Raw genomic sequence first — 18,719 nt, forward strand, 5'->3', positions numbered from 1 at the left:
GTTTAAATTTCCAGCCATAGGTAAGAGAAATACCCCACTAACCATTTTTTTGAAAGTTTCCATTTTTTCCAGAGCATACATGTCCACCCCACTAATTGTACTGTGTACCCACATGAGGTATACCATACTGCAAAGAAATCTGGTTAAGTATGTTGACTTTAAAAGACTTAGAAAGGTCAACCTGTAAACATATGAACTGATGCAGCCTTAGCTATAGTGGTTCTACTGAGCTATAAAGTAGCCAAGAAGGCACATGGTTTCCTAGTTCGGTATTGAATTAATTGAGAATTAGATGGGTGCACCAGATTAAGTCGTAAGTGCCTGTTATAGTACTGGGGATTCAGCTAATTGTGCTAAATGTTTTTGGGCTATTCTTACAATGTGTGAATTGTAGGGTAATTTTAATCACATTTTATAAGCATTCAACAGTATATTATTCAGTTATTGTAATCATAAAAGAAAATGGGCATGCATACTCTAGTTTATGCTGGATGACTACAGGTTTAACCTCTCTAGTCTGTCAACATCTGTAATTCAACATGATTTTAGGTAGCCAGATGATCACATTATCCATGTGGCCAAGTTTCCCATGGTTCAATAAAATTTAACAGCCACCCATTCTTTCTATCAGGCTGCATCTATGCTATGAGATGAATTTGAATTTAAGGTAGTTATCTCGATATTAAAAAGTCAGTGTCTTCACTGTAAATACCATTAGCTCAGTTGAGGGAACACTAATATCGACATAATATCAATCTCATAGTATCATCAGAACCAGGTGTGTGGAAGTGCCATGTCTTTAAATCAAATTTATTAGCCTCCAGAAGTGTTTTGTATGTATCCCACAAAGCTACGCAGTTACCTGCCAGGTATGGCTGCTTCCTTCTCTGCTGCTCTCCATCCAGGTGTGCAAGAAGAAAGTCATAGGATGCCTGCAAATTTTGGATTGAATTTGAATTTGAATTCATCAGCACCCAGGCATGCAAATATAAAGGGCGCACACAATGAAAAAAGTATTTTAGCCATCGCACTGTATTGGTGGCAATCACATCAGTAGCCATCTCGTACAATCATGAGCACTCACGGTAGTGATCTGCCTAGTAGTTCTCAGGCTCACAAGAGAGCTCCAGTGTGGACCCATCCGGAGATTCTAGATCTTCTTGCCTTTTGGAGAGACGAATCAGTGGTGAGGAGGCTTAGGGTAGCCTAGAGAAATGTCGTAATCTAAGATCACCTGTTGCAAGAGATGACCACCAGAGGTTACTCCCAGGACTCTACGCAATGCCAGGTAAAGGTGAAAGAACTCCAGTAGGCCTGTCATAGACTCCTGGAAGCCAACCAGGGTCAAGTCATCTCCACAGATCTGCCGCTGTTATGAACAGTTGCATGTGCTTACTGGGGGTGACCCCACCACGAAGCCCAGTGTTAATTATGACACCTGTGCAGGCCCTGGTATGGAGTCTGGGGTGATCCAAGAAGAGCTGGGAGCCCAGGAGGAAGAGGTCAATGAACAGGAGGAAGGGGGCAATGAGTAGGAGCCCAAGGAAGTTATTTCCGACAGCCCAGAGCTCTTCTCCCTAGATCTGGAACTGGTCCCCTCTATGGTTGTCCCTGAGCCTCCAGGACCAAGCTGTTCTGGTGAGTATTTTTTTGTGAATGCTAGAAGCAGGTTGCAGGCTGGTGTAGGGGTAAGCAGGAGTATGGTTACAGGTTTTCCTGTAACAGTTAATATTTCTGGGGATGGAGTGCCTCTCCTTTTTGGAGATCTTTTAGAAGGCTTTAATCCAGGCCCTCTTGTATTTTTTGCACAAGGTGTTTGGGCACGCCTGACTTATTGCAGCTTCCACAATAGCACACCTTACCCCACCAGGCAGCCAGATAGCAATCAGCAATCATGGCACCACACAGCATTTTGGCAAATTTTCCAGGCTTGTGGTTACAAAGGATGAGCAGCTGTTCTTTGTCGATATATGTTAGTTTTAGGAGGGTGATATCTTCTTTGGCAAACTAAAGAAGTACGTGAATTTGGATCAGATTTGTTTCCCATGCTTCTGCCCTTTTACATTTCCCTAGAGCGCGTTGCTGCACTATGTGGCTGGCGGGCACTCCATTTCCTATATCCTCCCCTGCAAGTTGAAGGCTCTCCAGGCCTTCTCTCCTTCAACGTCCCTTTCCCCCCGATGTTTCTTTTTACCTTATAGGGATCCCTCCCCACCCAGCTATCCATACGACTGGAATTGAACCCTTCTCCCTTGCCACGTGGCTGCTGGACTCTTCAGACCCTGCTACTGCAAACCAGTATGTGTAGTACAGGTGGATTTGCCCCTGTTTACATGGCCTTTCTTCCCTGATGGGGGCTGTTATAATGAGTGCCGAGAAGCTTTTTTCTCCCAACCCAGTAGATGAGAGGAAAACCTGTCTCCTTCCCACCCCCAGCATTTATTTTTACTTTACAGGGATCCCACCCCCCGACTAATGTGGCTGGAAACCCTTTTCCACCATCCTCTCTTGCCAAGTGGCTGTCAGGCTCCATGTGCCTTTCTCATTGTGGAGGATTGCTCCAGGAATGTCTGTCCAAACAGAGATTTTTCCCCTGGCCCAGGACACCAGATGGCTTCTCCTGCTTTGCAGCCCTCAACCTTCACCTGAAAAGCAGACAATAGTTTACCATGTTCACAATGAAATGTTCTGGATAAACGATTCTAAATAATGGTATGTGCAATGCATGCCTTGAATGCCATCCTTAATAAGCCATTATTGGTCTTGCAAAAAGAAACTTTACCTGATAGAGACAGAGACTAATTCATTCCATGGGAAGCGCTTTGTGTGAATTGTATCTCAATTTTGAGCTTCACTTTCCAGCTGCCATCCCTAGCGTGGGAGACCGGGTGAGGAAGCGAAAAAGGTGCAAGCAGGATCTCATTCTGCAGCACATGGGGCAGTTTGAGGTAGAAACCAGTAAGATGACAAGGGACACAGTTTAGTGGCAGCAAAGTACAACTCAGTAGTGCCAGACTACAGCTTAGTGGCAGTAGAAAAAGCTTGAGTTCCAGCAAGAGCAAGCAGCAAAGCTCGTGTAACAGCAGTGAGCTACCAAATGGAGGTCCTGTGCTCCATGCTGCAGCTGCAGAGCAATCCCAGTGCAGTACTGCAGGCTCTGTTCACTGCTGCGCAAAGTCCCCTGAAGTCAGGTTGCCCACCCTGCCTCGTCATAGTCCCCAAATGCAGGGAGGGAGGGCGGGCAAAGACAGCCTGCTGCTCTAGCCCCAACGTCCCGTGCAAAAGGCAAATCCACCATCCTTGACAATGCTTCTTTTCCCTGCTGTTTAAACCTCTTCCCCCCAACAAAATAAACATATTCTTTTGAGCTTGGTGTGGTTTCTTGGCATGCCTGAGTGGTAGGGTGCACAAATCGTTGTGGGGAACTGGGTGGGGGTGGGTTGGAGAGGGCAGATAGCACAGCTGCCTGCAGCTACGCCAAGGTCTGCAGGGGACTCGCAACAGACAGAACCAGGTGGGGGTGGAGAGGGCTGATACCACAGCTGCCCGCCATTACACCAACATCCACAGAGAACTTGTGGCAGATAGAACCGGGACGGGGGAAGGAGCGGGTAGCGGGCTGAAAGCACAGGTGCCTTTTTTTAGGAAAAGAACCCTCCCTCCCACATCCATTCTTCTTCCTGCAGCTTAACCCCTCCCACAGAGTAAAAGCATTCTTTCACTAAGACATGGTCTGATTTCTTGGTTCACATTTGGTGGGGAGCATAAATTAGTTTGGGGACTGGGGCTTGGTTGGTGGTACAACAGAGAAATACATCGCTATCGTGTGCAGGACAAATCATTAATTAAGCTATTGTTTAAAGTGTCCCTGATTGCTGCTACCTCCGTAAGGTAATTGGTGAATGGCCGTGTAGACAGCTGCGAGTAAGCCTGGCTCATGGCCTCAGCCTCAGAAGTCCAGGCAGATGGGAAATTGTCCCACCTGGATTCATGAATGTTATGCAAAATAATACTGTAATCACGGTGGGAACATTAGTTTCAGAAAGGTCCAAATGGGTCAATAGGCATCTGAACCTGAGTTTTAAATGGCCAAAGGCACATTTCACCAGCATTCTGCACTTACTGAGTATGTGACTGAAGTTTTCCTTGCTGTGGTCTCGGGTTCCTGTGTAGGGCTTCATAAGGCAAGGAAGCAGAGGGTGAGCAGGGTCACCCAATATAACAATAGGTATCTCCACATAGCCAATCTTGATTTTTCCAGTCTGGGAAAAAAGTCCCATCCATGAGCTTTCTGTACAGCCCAGAATTTTGGAAGATGTGCATGTTGTGAACCCTCCCTGACCATCCAACATTGATATCAGTGAAATAACCTTTCTGATCTACCAGTCCCTGCAACACCATTGAGAAGTACCCTTTGCTGTTTATATACTCAGAGGCCAGCTGGTCTGGGCCCATGATGGGGATGTGCATGCCATCTAATACCCCACTGCAGTTAGGAAATTCCATGGCAGCAAAGCCATCCATTATGTTCTATACAGGGTCACAGTCTTCCTGAGGAGATGCCGACAGATTGCATGGCCCACCTGCATCACCACAGACCACACTGTAGATCTGTCCACGCAAATTGATTTGCCACTGACTGGTCACTTTGGGCACTGCAAACTTCTGCAGAGCAATTGCCACTGGCTTCTGAAGCCAGGCTCATTCTTGTGTTGCTGCGCTTAAGGGTGGGGGCCAGCACATCAAAAAGTTCCATAAAAGTGGACTTGCACAGGTGAAAGTTCTGCACCCACTGCTGGTTGTCCCAGGACTCCACAACAATGTGGTCCCACCTGTGTTTGCTGGTCTCTCAAGTTCAAAACCCATGTTCCACTATCATCAGCGGATTCAGGGCAGCCAGCATTTTTGAGTTCTTGGACCACAGTTGAAAGATTTCCTCTTCAAAACCATCATCATCATGATCATACTGAATCATCTTTGCACTTTTTAATAGGAAGCAAAGTTGCATGACAGTCCAGGAAGTTGCCCTAGTGATATGTGCAATGACTTGAAGTATTTGGGGATCCATGCTTGTGCTAGGATTGTGCTGGGGAAAATGCCACAGGAGAATGCAAGATCTCCATTTCATTTTCGTGCTGTTACTGGGTGCTCTGTATTCTGGGAGAGTGCTTTGCATTCTTGGAGTCTCACATGAAACACCCACAAGCAACTGGAGCTGAGGCACTGTGGGGTAGATACCCACAATGCATTGCTCATGCAGTCGAACTTGGATAAGGCAATGGGGGCACGGAAACTCAACATAGAGAAATGGTGGGTCGAATTTCCAAAAAGTTTGTGGATATTTAAGTTCAAATTCATAAGACTCAGGTTAAAATATCTAATTTATAAAATATCGAATTTATCTCATAGTGTAGATGCACCATCAGTGGTCTGTGCTGTTGTGTAGATCTAATTTATCCCTAAGTGTCTTCTAAGAGCCCAATAAGCAGTTGAAGTGTCGGTAATGCTGTTAGACAATATAAACTCCCGTGGTCTGGCAATTCCCTCGTTTGGAACTGGTCTGTTCCCAAGGGTGTCAGACTAGAGAGGTTCAGTTGTGCTTTTATAGTGAAGTCTTGGAAAGTGCCTTTGCAAATCAAGAGCAAATGTAGGATTCGGTACTTTTTATTTGATAATGAGCTTTGGAAGAGAATTCTTGAATATACACAAACATGAATAGTGCTGCAGATTCACTGACTTTATTCTAACATTTTATTGCATAAAGAACAAATCTAAACATAATTAGCTTAATGTAAAGTTTAATCTTTATAATTGGTCACTAATCTCTGCTTGATGATCTGTTTTTGTTTTGTTTTGTTTCATTTCTTCTAGCATTAGAAGAAAATATAGAAATTGCTGCAGAAAATATCCAGGAAATGGACAGTCCAAAAGCTTGTACTGAGTCCAAACTTCCTTTTGACGACAGCCTTGTGTTAGGGGTTTACATCCATCGAACTGATAGGCTGAAAACTGATCTCATGGTTTCTCATCCAATGGTCAAAATTCATGTGATTGATCAGAAAACTGGTTTGTATGTCAAGAAAAAGCATAGGTGATTTTACTGATTTGTTTCTCTCCTCTTAAAAACAAAAAACAATCCTTCACATGCCTACTTCTGCTGGAAGTAATTACTAGGGCTGTCAGTTTATACACGTTAATACCTGGGATTAAAACAGGGCAGAATTAACATGTTAAAAAAATGTGTTAATCGCATGCCTGTACTCACATTAAAGGACAGCTAAGACTGATGGTAGGGCTCTGTGTCCCCACTGGCTCCTAACTGCAGAGGTGCCCCTGGACAGAGTCCCATGGCTGCTGGAGGGGCTCTGCACCGCAGCCGGTTCCCAGCAGCAGGGCTGCAGGGCTCTTCCATCCCAACCAGGGTCCATGCAGCTGTGGGGCTGGGTGCTATAGTCCAGCTTCCACTTTCAACCCCCTCCCCGCACCCGCCAGGAGGCTCCTGGCAGGGCTCTCACTGGGGCTGGTCTCTCTTGTGTTCCCCATCCCTAGCTGGATCCCTGTAGTGGGGTTCCCCGACCTGGCTCCCTGCCCTTGGGGCTCCCCAGAGCAGGCAGCCAGCAGAGCTGTCTACCACCAGCAGGGCTCTCCTGTTCCAGGGACAGCTGGATCTCTGTGGTCCAGGTGCTCTCTTGTGCAGCAACATCTGTTGTTCTGCCGAAGAATGATGTTGCCCAACAAGAGAGTGCTGGATGAGGGAGTTTCAACCTGTTTTAGGAAATAGGGGCAAACATATTCTTACTATTGAACAGTACGATTAATCACGATTAATTTTTTTAATCATGGGATTAATTGCAATTTTTAAATCTCTTGACAGCCCTAGTAATTACTTAAATAAGCACATACGTACATTCAGTATGATGTAGTCTTATTGTCTACAAAATTGCATACTTAAAACTTGCATGTGTTTTCAGGAACGACGCCATTGTTTTTTCTATACTTGAAGCACAAGTATTATCAGAGTAGCAGTGTAGCTGGTCGGACACATACACTTGCTATGTGGATGACTGACTTCTCCAAAAACAGAGAAGTGGCAGAATCTTCAGAAGCCTAGTTGAAAATGAGTGAAGAAACATACCGCAGCTTGAATAAGAGATTTCTTTTTGCTTGTTGACAAAGCCTCCATAAGAATATTGAAATGAACTTGGGATCATCATTCTTCTTACAGTTTCTCTTACCTGTTGCCAGCTCTGCTAGTAATTTAAAGCCTATTGCAGTCAGTGCATTAGCTCCCTTGGGTCATGGATCAGGTCCACTGAAATGATTATTAGGATTTGGAACTCTGGTTATGTTTGTTGCCCTATACATAATCAGTTGAATTAAGATCTGCCATGGTTATTGAATATTCTTTCTGAAACAGAGAGGCTGTCTTGTACTGTTTTTGCTTACAGTAGTGGGACATAGTCACAGTATTTTGTTCTCTCCTTATTTTTTAAAAAAATCTTGACAGTTTCATTTTTTTAACAGCAGCCGAGCAGTTTCATCTTTTTATGAACAAGAGCGAGTGGAGCACATTCTCCCTATTATGACCCAGCCTTATGATTTCCGACAATTTAAATCAACACTTCCAGAATGGGAGGAACAAATCATATTTAATGAGCGTTTTACTTATTTCCTTCAAGATTCCGAAGAAAGCCCAAAAGTAGTCCTGTTTTTTGAGGTACAGATGAAATATTTTGCAATAAATGGTTCAAGCTGTTGCTTTCTGACCATGTGTTTCTGGCAGCATTTCATTTACGTTTTTTCAGGTGTATTACTGGAATACCATAGCGTCTCATTGCCTTGTCTCTTCTTGTTGAATAGGGTAAACTCACTTCTCCTTTTATGTGTTCCTAACACCAGCAGTTCAGAGGCTGATAGAAACAGCCCTTCCAGTAATGCCACCTTTTACTTGCATACATAAGCCAGGGGAGCCAACATTTAGTCCTTGCACTTTTTCCTTGTTTGCCATAATAAAAAAGGCAGACGTCTGTTTCTCCTTCATCATTCCTCACATGGCAATAACTATCTCAGCCACAAATAAATGCATGTTCATAGGAAAAATTGTCATGTATGTTTTCAACATGTTTTTGAGTGTAACTGGAATTTATAGGACTTGTCGTGTCTCTTTGGAGGCAGTTTGTGCACCTTTGATCCCCACCTAGCACTCAGCTCTCACCTGTGGCTCCAAGAAGCTGTAGCATGCACAGCAGCCACACCCCAATAAACTACTTTGACGGGCAGGCTGAAGCAGTTGAAGGTAGCTGACAGGTCTGAAACCTTCAGTGAGATAGGGACTTGCCTATCCCAGCATGCAAAGTTGGCTCTGGCAGACTGCCTGGATGAGGTCAACAGCATGCTCCAACAACCAGGAAGGCAGTTATAATGCTCTGTGCAGAGTGAAGGGCATGATAAGGCATCGAAGATGGCATGGCCATCCACTGCAGCCTAGGAAGCTGTGACGACTTCTCATGCCACTGGAACCAGGCTTCTGAGGCCAAAAGAGTGTAACTGCCCCTATGCAACGGCTTTTCCACTTTAAACCCTCTCCCACACAAGTTCTTTGCACATTCTCATCTCTCAAATCAGTCTACTTTATCCTTCTACGTCTTCTGTTTACTTCAATGTCCTGTGGCGATGGGGGAGGGGCGAAGCAACAGATGGAGGTGACCTCTGGAATTCGTAGTTCCAAACCTACATGTAGGTGGCCTTTGGATTTTTGGTCACTTGACTCTGACCCTGGGACAACAGAGGAGTTCAGCAACATCACAGACAACTGAGCAGGCCTTTTTAGGAACAGCACTGGTCACCCTCAAATGAGGGAATGGACTAGAAAATGTTCCAAAAATTGCTTGCCCCAACCAAACTGGCCACTGTGCGGTGGATGGAAGTCTTACCCTCACAGTGGTCAAAAAACAATGAAAAGAAAGATATTTGGAGCATGGAACGTTCATGCCCTCTTGGACAGGGAGAACACTTATGAGGCCTGAGAGAGGAACAGCCCTCATAGCAAGACAACTGGCATGCTTATAACATTGACATAGCTGCCTTGAGTGAGACCAGACTTCTTCTGGAAAGGCAGGCCAGAAAACAAAGACAGAATCCACAGAGTGAGACTTGCCATCAAGATATCACTTCTGCGACAGCTTTTCCTTACCTACCAACTTGCATCAGTGAGCATCTGATCAAGCTCCACTTCTCCCTCTACCCCTCTCGCCACATCACAGTCATCAGTGCTTATGCCCCCACTGTGACCAGCAGCAATGAAGCAAAAAAGAGTTTCTACGAGGACCTTGACCATTTCGCAAAAGCAACTCCTCCTAGTGACAAGCTTCTCCTGTTGGGTGACTTCAGCGCCAGAGTCAGGCAAGGACTGTAGGAACTGGAAAGGAGAGCGGGGGCATCACGGTGTTAATAACATGAATGCCAATGACTTTCTGCTGAGCTTGTGTGCAGAAAATGACCTGACCATTACCAACACTCTCTTCAGGCAGGCCGATAAATACAAGACCACATGGATGCACCTGATTGACTATATCATCAGTTGCAGGTGGGACATTCATAATGTTAAGGTCATCATGGGCATGTGGGGAGCTGAGTGCTGGACTGCTCATCAAATCTGTCCTTATGCTGCACATCGTACCACTGTACTGCAAGAAGCCCAAGGTTATCTATCCTCCTTCAGCATTGGAAAGCTGCAACATACTGGTCATCGTGAGCAATTCGCAGCCCACCTTGACTAAGTGCTGATGTCCCCTGGATCTCTGACTGGAGACCAAACACAAAACTGGGCCCGTTTAAAACCCTGGTGACTGAGTCAGCCAAGTCGACACTAGGACAAAAAAAGAGAGCTCACCAATACTGGTTTGATGAAATGGCGAGACCATCATGAAGATCTTAAAAGAGAAAAAGAATGCATTTCTGGTGTGATAAAATGACCAGTTCTCAGTCTCCAAAGATGACCATTTCAAGCTCCTTCAGAGTCAGGTGTAGACTGCACTTTGCAAAATGCAAGACGAGTGGTGGGAGAGAAAAGCTGATGAAATCCAGGAGTACACTGACACCAAGAACTCCAAGATGTTCTTCAGTGTTATCAAAGCTGTATGTGGATCTACAAACCCAAGTATTACACCTCTCCTGTCTGCAGATGGCATGACCCTCCTGAGGGAGAACAGCAGCATCAACGATAGGTGGAGAGAGCACTTTAGCAATCTTCTCAACAAGCCCTCCATTGTTGATCCTGCAGCTCTAGAGTAGATCCCTCAGAAACCCATGATGGACAGTCTTGACCTCTCCCCTAAAATGGATGAGGTCAAAAAGGCGATCAGCTATGGCAAAGCCCCTGGGATGGATGGTATTCCTGCTGAAATTTCAAGGCAGTTGGACTAGTGTCACTTGAAGCCTTTCACAGCATTTTGACCAGCATCTGGGAAGAAGACATGCCCAAAGACTTTAGGGATGCCGCAGTTTTCTCACTATTCAAGAACAAGGGCAACAAAGCTGACTGTGGAAATTAATGGGGCATCTACCTTCTCTCTACTGCTGGGAAGATCTTGGCTTGAGTCATCCTCAACTGTTTGATAACCAGCATCTCAGAGGAGAACCTACCAGAGGCACAGTGTGGTTTTCGCCCAGGCCACAGCACCATTGACCTGATCTTTGCTGTTTGTCAGGTCCAGGAAAAGTGCATAGAGCAGAACTTGGAGCTATACGCCGTCTTTATAGACCTGACCAAGGCATATGACACCGTCAACAGAGAATCCCTGTGGATTATCCTGTCAAAATTTGGCTGCTCGAGAAGATTCATCAACCTCATACACCTGTTCCGCGATGACTGGCTTTGTTCTTTTGAATGGCGAGTCTTAAGATCTACTTATTTTCACATGCATCCCCAGCCAAACCTGGACCATGGAGTCTACATAAAGTACAGGCTGGATGGGTCACTTTTCAGCCCTTGTTGTTTGAATGCTAGGACCAAGACCCTTGAGAGGCTCATCCTTGAAGCCCTTTTTGCTGATGACTGCACTTACGGCACATAAGGAATCTGATCTCCAGCTTATCGCCAGTGAGTTTTCTGAAGCCCCTCGCTTCTTTGGTTGACCATCAGCCTAGGAAAAGTCGAGGTACTGTTCATCCTGCTCCAGAATCTGCTGCTCTCACACTTTCAATCTCTAATGAAGGAACAGAGTTAAAAACAGTGGACGAGTTCAAGTACCTCAGCAGCATGATAGCCAATGGTGGCTCCCTTGACAAAGAAATTAATACCAGGATCTGCAAGGCCCCCCAGGCACTAAGACGTATGAGAGAGTGAGTGTTGAATCAGCACAGTATCTTGACAGTCCACTAAACTAAAAACGTACAAGGCTGTAGTCCTGACCTGTCTCCTGTACAGAAAACATGTGAAACTGCTGGAGCTCTTCCACACATGCAGGCTGAGGTCAGTACTGCATATTCGATGGCAGGACAGAGTCACAAACCTGGAAGTCCTTGACAGAGCAGGAACCACAAGCATTGAAGCTATGATTCTGAAAGCCCAGCTTGGCTGGATAGGGCATACCATATGAATGGAGAGCCGCATCTACACGTGCCGGCTACTTCAAAGTAGCCGCGCCAACTTTGAAATAGCGCCCGCCACGGCTACATGTGGCGGGCGCTATTTCGAAGTTGACATCGACATAAGGGGGCGAGACGTCAAAGTCGCTATCCTCATGAGATGGGAATAGTGCCCTACTTCGACGTTGAACGTCGAAGTAGGGCACGTGTAGCCGATCCGTGTCCCGCAACATCGAAATAGCGGGGTCCACCATGGTGGCCATCAGCTGAGGGGTTGAGAGACGCTCTCTCCAGCCCCTGAGCTCGATGGTCGCCACGTGCAGCGGCCCCTTAAAGCTCCCCGCCCCCTGCCTTCCTGTGCAGGAAGCTGAGAGAGCGTGCAGGCGGCAGCACAGCCATGCGGCCTGCCTGCACGCCTCCCTGCAGCCCAGAGAAACCCCCCCCACCGCTGCGATGGCCACCCGCCAGCCCCCTAAGCGCCCCCAGGGCACCCCCCCTCAAGGGGAGCCAGGGCTCCCAGGCTGGCAGCCAGCCAGGGAAGACGCAGCGGGACCCCTCCTGGACAGAGGCCGAGCTCCGGGACCTGCTGGAGCTCTGGAGCGAGGAGGAGGTGCTCAAGGTAATGGGGAGCAAGAGGCGGAATGCGGATGCGTTCGCTCGGCTGGCCGAGCGCCTGGCCGCCCGGGGTCACCCTGCCTGCACTCCTGACCATGTCAGGAGTAAGGTGAAGGAGCTGCGGCAGGGTTACGCCCGGGCCCGGGATGCGGCCAGCCGATCTGGGGCCGCCCCTGTCACTTGCCCCTTTTACAGGGAGCTCAGGGAAATCCTGGGCCCCCGGCACACCTCCTCCCCACTGGCCACTCTTCACACCTCGGCCGACGAGCCGCAGCAGGCCCCGGAGGCAGAGTCCGCCCCGGAGGCAAGTCCCGCACCCCAGGGGCCCCCCCAGGAGCCCACCCCAGGATGCCGGAGGAGGAGGGGGAATCCTCCTCCAGCGACGGGGGGTTCCGGATCACCATCCCGTCCCGGAGCTCCAGCAGGGCGTCCGCCCAGAGGGTGTCCCCCGACCGTGGGAGCGGATCGTCAGGTATGTACCCCCCCCACCCCGGTGCACACCCCTGGGGTTGGGGGCGGGGGGGCAACAGACATGACCAGGGCCCTCTACATGCCCAGATGACCATGGCCCCAAGGACAGCAGTGGCATGTCCCTCAGAAGAGTGCATCAGCCCCTGCCCCCCCCAGCACGACAGTGCCATGCCCCATCCCTGGGGATGGGGGGAGCGGAACCTAGGGTCCCCCGGGGGGAGGGGGTAGGACACCCATCAGCAGCGGCAGCAGCATCTCCCGGGGACGGGGATGGGGAACCAGCAGCAGAGGGGTGGGGGGACAAGGGCCACGGCTCAGGGCCCACACTGTCGGCTGTCTCCACTCTTCTTCCCCCCCCGTGTTCCGCAGCTGCACCATCGGAGGGACCAGAGAGCGCCGGCAAGGTGTCAGTGGTCCCGGAGAGCCCATTGGGCCCATCACTGCAGGCCAGCCCCTCGGCGGAGCACCGACCAGCCCCAGGGCGGCGACGACGGCGGACCCAGCACCACCACCGGATGGCGATGGACCCCCAGCTGCTGGCGATCTTCCGGCGGCAGCTGGAGGTCTCAGAGCAGCGCCTGCGGGTGGAGGAGTGGTGCCTCCATCTGCAGGAGCGGGCGCTGGCCTGGCGCCAGGAGGCATGGGGGGCCTTTATGCGCACTTTTGAGCACATCACGGACTACCTGGACCCCCATGCCGCACCGGCTGCCTCTCTGCCCGCCCTGCCTGCTCCACCTGCCGCTCCACCCGCCGTTCCACCACCAACCACCACTGAGGGGCCATCTGCCGAGGGGGACCTGGCGCCTGCTAACACCCGCCAGCCATATCTGCCGGTCCGCCCGGCCCCCAGCCAGCCCCAGCCAGAGCTGAGGCTGAAGCGAGGGTCGCGGCCGCCCACCCCCAGCGCTGGACATTAGGGGGTGCGGGGCCCAGGACGTGCCCCCCCCACTTTGTACATATCCCCTTTTACTTGTGTTGTATATAGTTTGTATTAGACCCCTGTTATGTTATGATACCTGCCCCCCCATGTAAATAGTTCTCCCCTTCCTTGTGTTCCACTGTTTTTTGGTTATCCATATAATATATAATATTTATATTTGTTGTAATAATATAATAATAAGAATTCAACATTTTGTGGTTTCAAGAACAACAGGTCTATTTTTATTTGGAAGAAAAGGGGGGGGTGTGCTCTTGGGTGCTCTGTGGTGTGGGCGTGGGGGCAGGGAGTGTTGTGGATGATGGAGGGGTGCAGTGGGGGGCCTGCCAGCGTTCACCCTGCAGCCTGGTCGAAATGGGCCCGCAGGGCCTCCCGGACCCGGATCCCCTCAGGGTCCACCTGGCGACTGGGGGCAGCGGGTGGCTACATGTCAGCCCTCCCAGCCTCGACAGCCCAGCCCTGAAAGAATGCCTCCCTCTTGCTCTCCACCAGGTTGTGGAGGGCGCTGCACGCGCCCACAATCTGGGGGATGTTGGTGGGGCCCGCATCAAGGCGGGTGAGGAGACACCTCCAGCACCCTTTGAGGCGGCCAAAAGTGCGCTCAACCACCTGGCGCGTGTGGTTCAGGCGCATGTTGAAGCGCTCCTGGCTGGCTGACAGATGGCCTGTGTAAGGGTGCATGAGCCAGGGCTGGAGGGGGTACGCCACGTCTGCAATGACGCAGAGGGGCATGGTGGTGTCCCCCACAGGGATCTCCTGCTGGGGGATGTAGATCCCCGCCTCCAGCTGGTGGCACAGGCCCAAATTCCGGAATACCCGGGCGTCGTGGGTGCTGCCAGGCCAGCCAACATAAATGTCCAGGAAGCGGCCCCGGCTGTCCACCAAGGCCTGGAGGACCACTGAATGGTAGCCCTTTCTGTTCAAGAAGCGTCCTCCACTGTGGTCCGGGGCACGGATGGGGATATGGGTCCCATCCAGAGCCCCGAAGCAATTTGGGAAGCCCAGGGTGGCAAACCCCGCGATGGCAGCATCCGGGTCCCCAAGCCGCACGAGCCTGTGGAGAAGCTGGGCGTTGATGGTGCGGATGACCTGCAGGGGAAGGACATGGGAAAGCACCAATGAGGGATGTGCAGGGTGTGTCTGGCCTTCCACCCCCAGGGCTCCCCTCCCCACCCCTCCCCTCCCAGGGCTCCCCTCCACCTCCAGGGCTGCCTCCCCCTCCCCATGGGTCCTCTTACCTCCATGAGGACAGCCCCGACGGTGGCCTTGCTGATGGCAAACTGCTGCCCCACGGATCGGTAGCTGTCTGGAGTGGCCAGCTTCCAGACAGCGATGCCGACCCGTTTCTCCACGCTGAGGACACGCCGCATGGCGGTGTCCTGGTGCCTCAGTGCGGGGGTGAGCCACTGGCAGAGCTCCAGAAATGTCTGCCGGCTCATACGAAAGTTCTGGACCCAGCGGTCGTTGTACCACTTGCCGAGCACCAGCCGCTCGCACCAGTTGGTGCTCGTGGTTGACCATGTACTTTTGTCTGAATTAATGTATGGTCAGCTTGGGGACATACAGGAGTTTGCGAAGGGTCATTTTTGTTCAGTTGCTCATAAAAATTATAATGAGACTGTGAAATAAGAATCTTTTTTAAAACAGTGAGACTTGCATTCTTAAGATCATAACATTGATGTGGTGGCATATGTGTTTTAAATATCATTTATGGCAGATGTGGACACTGTAGTTCGTAGATGACATTTTTGTAATGTTAAGTAAATAAGGTTTCTGTTTAAATCCCTGAATCATGCCTAAAATACCTTCAGTAGTAATTACTTCCAAGAAATGCATTGTCAATAGTAATGTATGATATATATATATGTATTCTAATATCTGCAGATCCTTGATTTCTTAAGTATGGGTGAAGCAAGAGCCAACTCTGAAGTGCAAATTCAGGAAAGTGGTTTTCGCAAAATTTCTTGGGCATTTCTAAAGGTAATATGAAATTAAAAATACATTTATAAAATAAAAGAATAAAAAAGCCAACATAAAGAGTCTAAAAGAAATTGACAAAGCCAGCTTTTCAAGGACACCTATCATTTAGTGGGAAACTTTTAACAGCATGAGTTCTCTGAATCTTTATCTGTGCTTTAAAATATTTTTTTATATTTTTGTTTTAAAAGATCATGTAGCTATAGAGCAAAAATAGGTGTGGCAATGAAGAATAGAGCTACTTCTCAGCTAAATATACAAAATGTATGGAAAAAATATATTTTCTTTGTCAAGTGCAGCACTTGGTGGAAGAACAGGTGCTTCTGAATAAAGGTTAATCAATTGATACATGTCATGAATGGCTGCTCTGAGTGCTGGGGACCAGAAATGTTACCCTAGGAGTTGTTGGTGTCCTCTGTGTATTCCACATTCTAGTGGAGCTTTCAGTTGGAATCCAAATACTGAGGAGGCACTTTGGGTTTTTTCTCCTCCCTCTACCGTTTTGAAATAATTAAATTGTCATGATTCCTCTTAACAATACAGAAGGGAAAATACCCTGACAGACAATGGAATGTCTTTTTCTCTTGGGAAAGACTAGGCAGGTGAGGGGATCACTTTCACTGGATCAACTTCTGTTGGTGGAGGGTTTGAACTTCAGAGACCTCTTCTTCAAATTTATGGACAGCAGCCAGAGAATCTAAGCTAAATATAAGTTGGGGCAGATAGGAGGGGCTCACATGTTGTAGGAGACCATTTAAAATTAAGTGGGCAGTTATGAGTTATCAGACAGTGATGTGTGTTACAGCTTGGCAAAATGAGCCATGAAACTTGTTAAGCCTGTGGTTTCTAATGTCTAATAGAGATGTGAATTTAATTTCCTGGGCTTACCTTTTCATGGTGCTTTGCAGGTTTCCTTTGATGACAAGTATTGAAAGATCAGTTCTGGAATGATTGTTCTGTCAAAAGTGTTCACCTACAGTAATAAGGTGTTCTTGCCTTTTTATCATTTTCCTGTATGAGTTTGAGTGCTTAGTCACTATTCAGTTTTACCACAATAACTATCTGTGTATTTGATGCATGGTATGAGGTACACCACATTTTGAGACAGGCATGTGTAGGTCTCCTGAATTTCAGAAGCTACATTGTGGGGAGTATTGATAATCATGGTGGAGGCATGTCTGCAAGGTTTTGCCTCTGGTGTTCTGGCAGGGACTGGTGCTACTTTGTCTTGCCTTGGTCTATGGGGAACATGCATATGATGAGGTTGCACTGTTGGGGGATTGTTGGGAGGCCAGAAGAAAGGGTCTAGAAATATTGTATAGAATTTACAGAATTTTAACATATATTCTCTCTATTTTATGGCAATCTGATACAGATAAAATATTGATCATAAATTCCTGTTTCCCTGAATTATTTCAGCAAAATATAATTTGTTGTTTCTCAGTCTCTGCAAGAAAAGGACTACAGGAGAAAGCCAGTTTGAAGAGACTCACTGAAAATGGTTGCGCTTTCTGAATTATAGTGGGGTATTCCTACAAACACACTAGTATAGTGCTTGCTTACTTGCAAAACTAAGCCATTGACTGTATGGGGACATCAATCATGGGAATAACAACTATCCCCAATGGTAACAGTAGTAAGTTAAGCCTCTACTTAGCCTAAAGTATCAGTGTCATCAATGATATATATGAATTTTGAACTAATTTACAATATTTCTTTTTTTAAATGAACCTTTTAGCTTGTAGGTGCAAATGGAGTTCTAAACATTAATGGGAAACTACGCCTGCAATTGTATTATCCACCTCCAAGGACCAGGACACAGTCAAATGTTGTTGAGGTTTTTGATTGGTGGGCAAAAGGTCCTAGAAATCGTTACCCATCAACATTATATGTAACTGTAAAAGGCATAAAGCTACCAGATCATGTAAGTTAAATATATTTACATATTTGTATATAAACAGAAGTACGTACGATGTATTTGAGATATTTATTTGTAACCATAATCAGATGGAAAGCCACATTTTTTATTTTTTTCCCTTTATCTATCATTTATAACTTGCTGTAGACCAAGCATTCTACATCTTAACCTGTCCCCTCTTTTTAAAAATCTGGTTTGCACTTTAAAGTTTTCTGTAAAAATATTCAGATCTGTTTTCCCCACGGTTCTGAATTTCCTGCTGTTTGGGCAATGGATTCCATAAAACATACAATCAATCATGTATCATCTTGAGCCTCTTCCTCCTCTCGTATTGGTGAAAACTGGGCCAAATATAATTAAAGTTAATTGTCTTACACTGATGTAGAACTAGCTTTTATTTTTGTTCTAAAAATTGTACAAGAAAATGTACTTTTTATCAGATTTAATACCCTTTAAAGGAGGTGAAATCTTAAATTCAGACTAAGATTATTTGCTCCAATAAACCCCAGATGGAGATTTACAATAAAAGAAAAGAAAAATGAAAAATTTGTTAAATACTGTATGTATTATTTTATTACTGGTTTCCTTGTATATAATCTTGACAGATTTGTTGTTTTTGCTGAACACTTGACATGTGGGTGAAATATGATAGCTTTGAGGTGATGAAATCCATACTCCTAATCCAAGGACAGCATGCAAGACTGTTGTGTAGCCCTCACAGGTCACTTTTTAGTCTGTGGACAGAAGTAGCAGCTATTGACCTTCTGCACTAGGCTTTTCCCCTGGCCTGCTCTCCCCCATTCTAATTATGTCTTTCTAGCATGCTGACACTTTCCTTGGATCATACATTGATAGGTATCTCCACAGGGCCAGTCCACTCACGGTTTTTTGCATGGCCTTGTATAGATCTGAGTTGTAGGGAGTGTCTTGTACTGATCCACTGAAATTATAAGTGAATTTAATCCTTTGTGCCTTTATAATATTTTTAATTTTTTGTTCTTATATGGTCTTAACTTTTACCTTTCTTGATTTTCTGACTTTAGGAACTGATCCTGCAGATAATCACCACTCCATAATCTATATTCCTGCATTTACGATCCTCAACTCTGTAGGTCTAAGTGCAATAGTGGCTGTTGTGTGTGCAATAGTAACTGTCTGCTGTACATGGAGTATGCACATTGGTTACTGGTTATTCACACAGTTTATTAGTGT

At 47.2% G+C, this 18,719-nt stretch overlaps 1 protein-coding gene across 5 annotated transcripts in view; it reads left to right on the forward strand.

Moving 5' to 3' along the window:
• Nucleotides 1–18,719, forward strand: part of AHI1 (Abelson helper integration site 1) — a 191,714-nt gene that overhangs the window by 23,732 nt on the left and 149,263 nt on the right. For all 5 annotated transcript variants that reach the window (XR_012645037.1, XM_074990512.1, XM_074990515.1 and 2 more), the window contains exons 6-9: nt 5,872–6,091; nt 7,525–7,717; nt 15,497–15,592; nt 17,328–17,513. Coding sequence is in view for 4 of the 5 variants with exons in the window: in XM_074990512.1 (XP_074846613.1) it covers nt 5,872–6,091; nt 7,525–7,717; nt 15,497–15,592; nt 17,328–17,513 (695 nt within the window). In the remaining variant the exon portion in view is untranslated. The remainder of the gene's footprint in view (nt 1–5,871; nt 6,092–7,524; nt 7,718–15,496; nt 15,593–17,327; nt 17,514–18,719) is intronic.

The sequence above is a fragment of the Carettochelys insculpta genome, chromosome 3 (genome assembly GCF_033958435.1).
Source record: "Carettochelys insculpta isolate YL-2023 chromosome 3, ASM3395843v1, whole genome shotgun sequence".
Taxonomy (NCBI): domain Eukaryota; kingdom Metazoa; phylum Chordata; order Testudines; family Carettochelyidae; genus Carettochelys; species Carettochelys insculpta.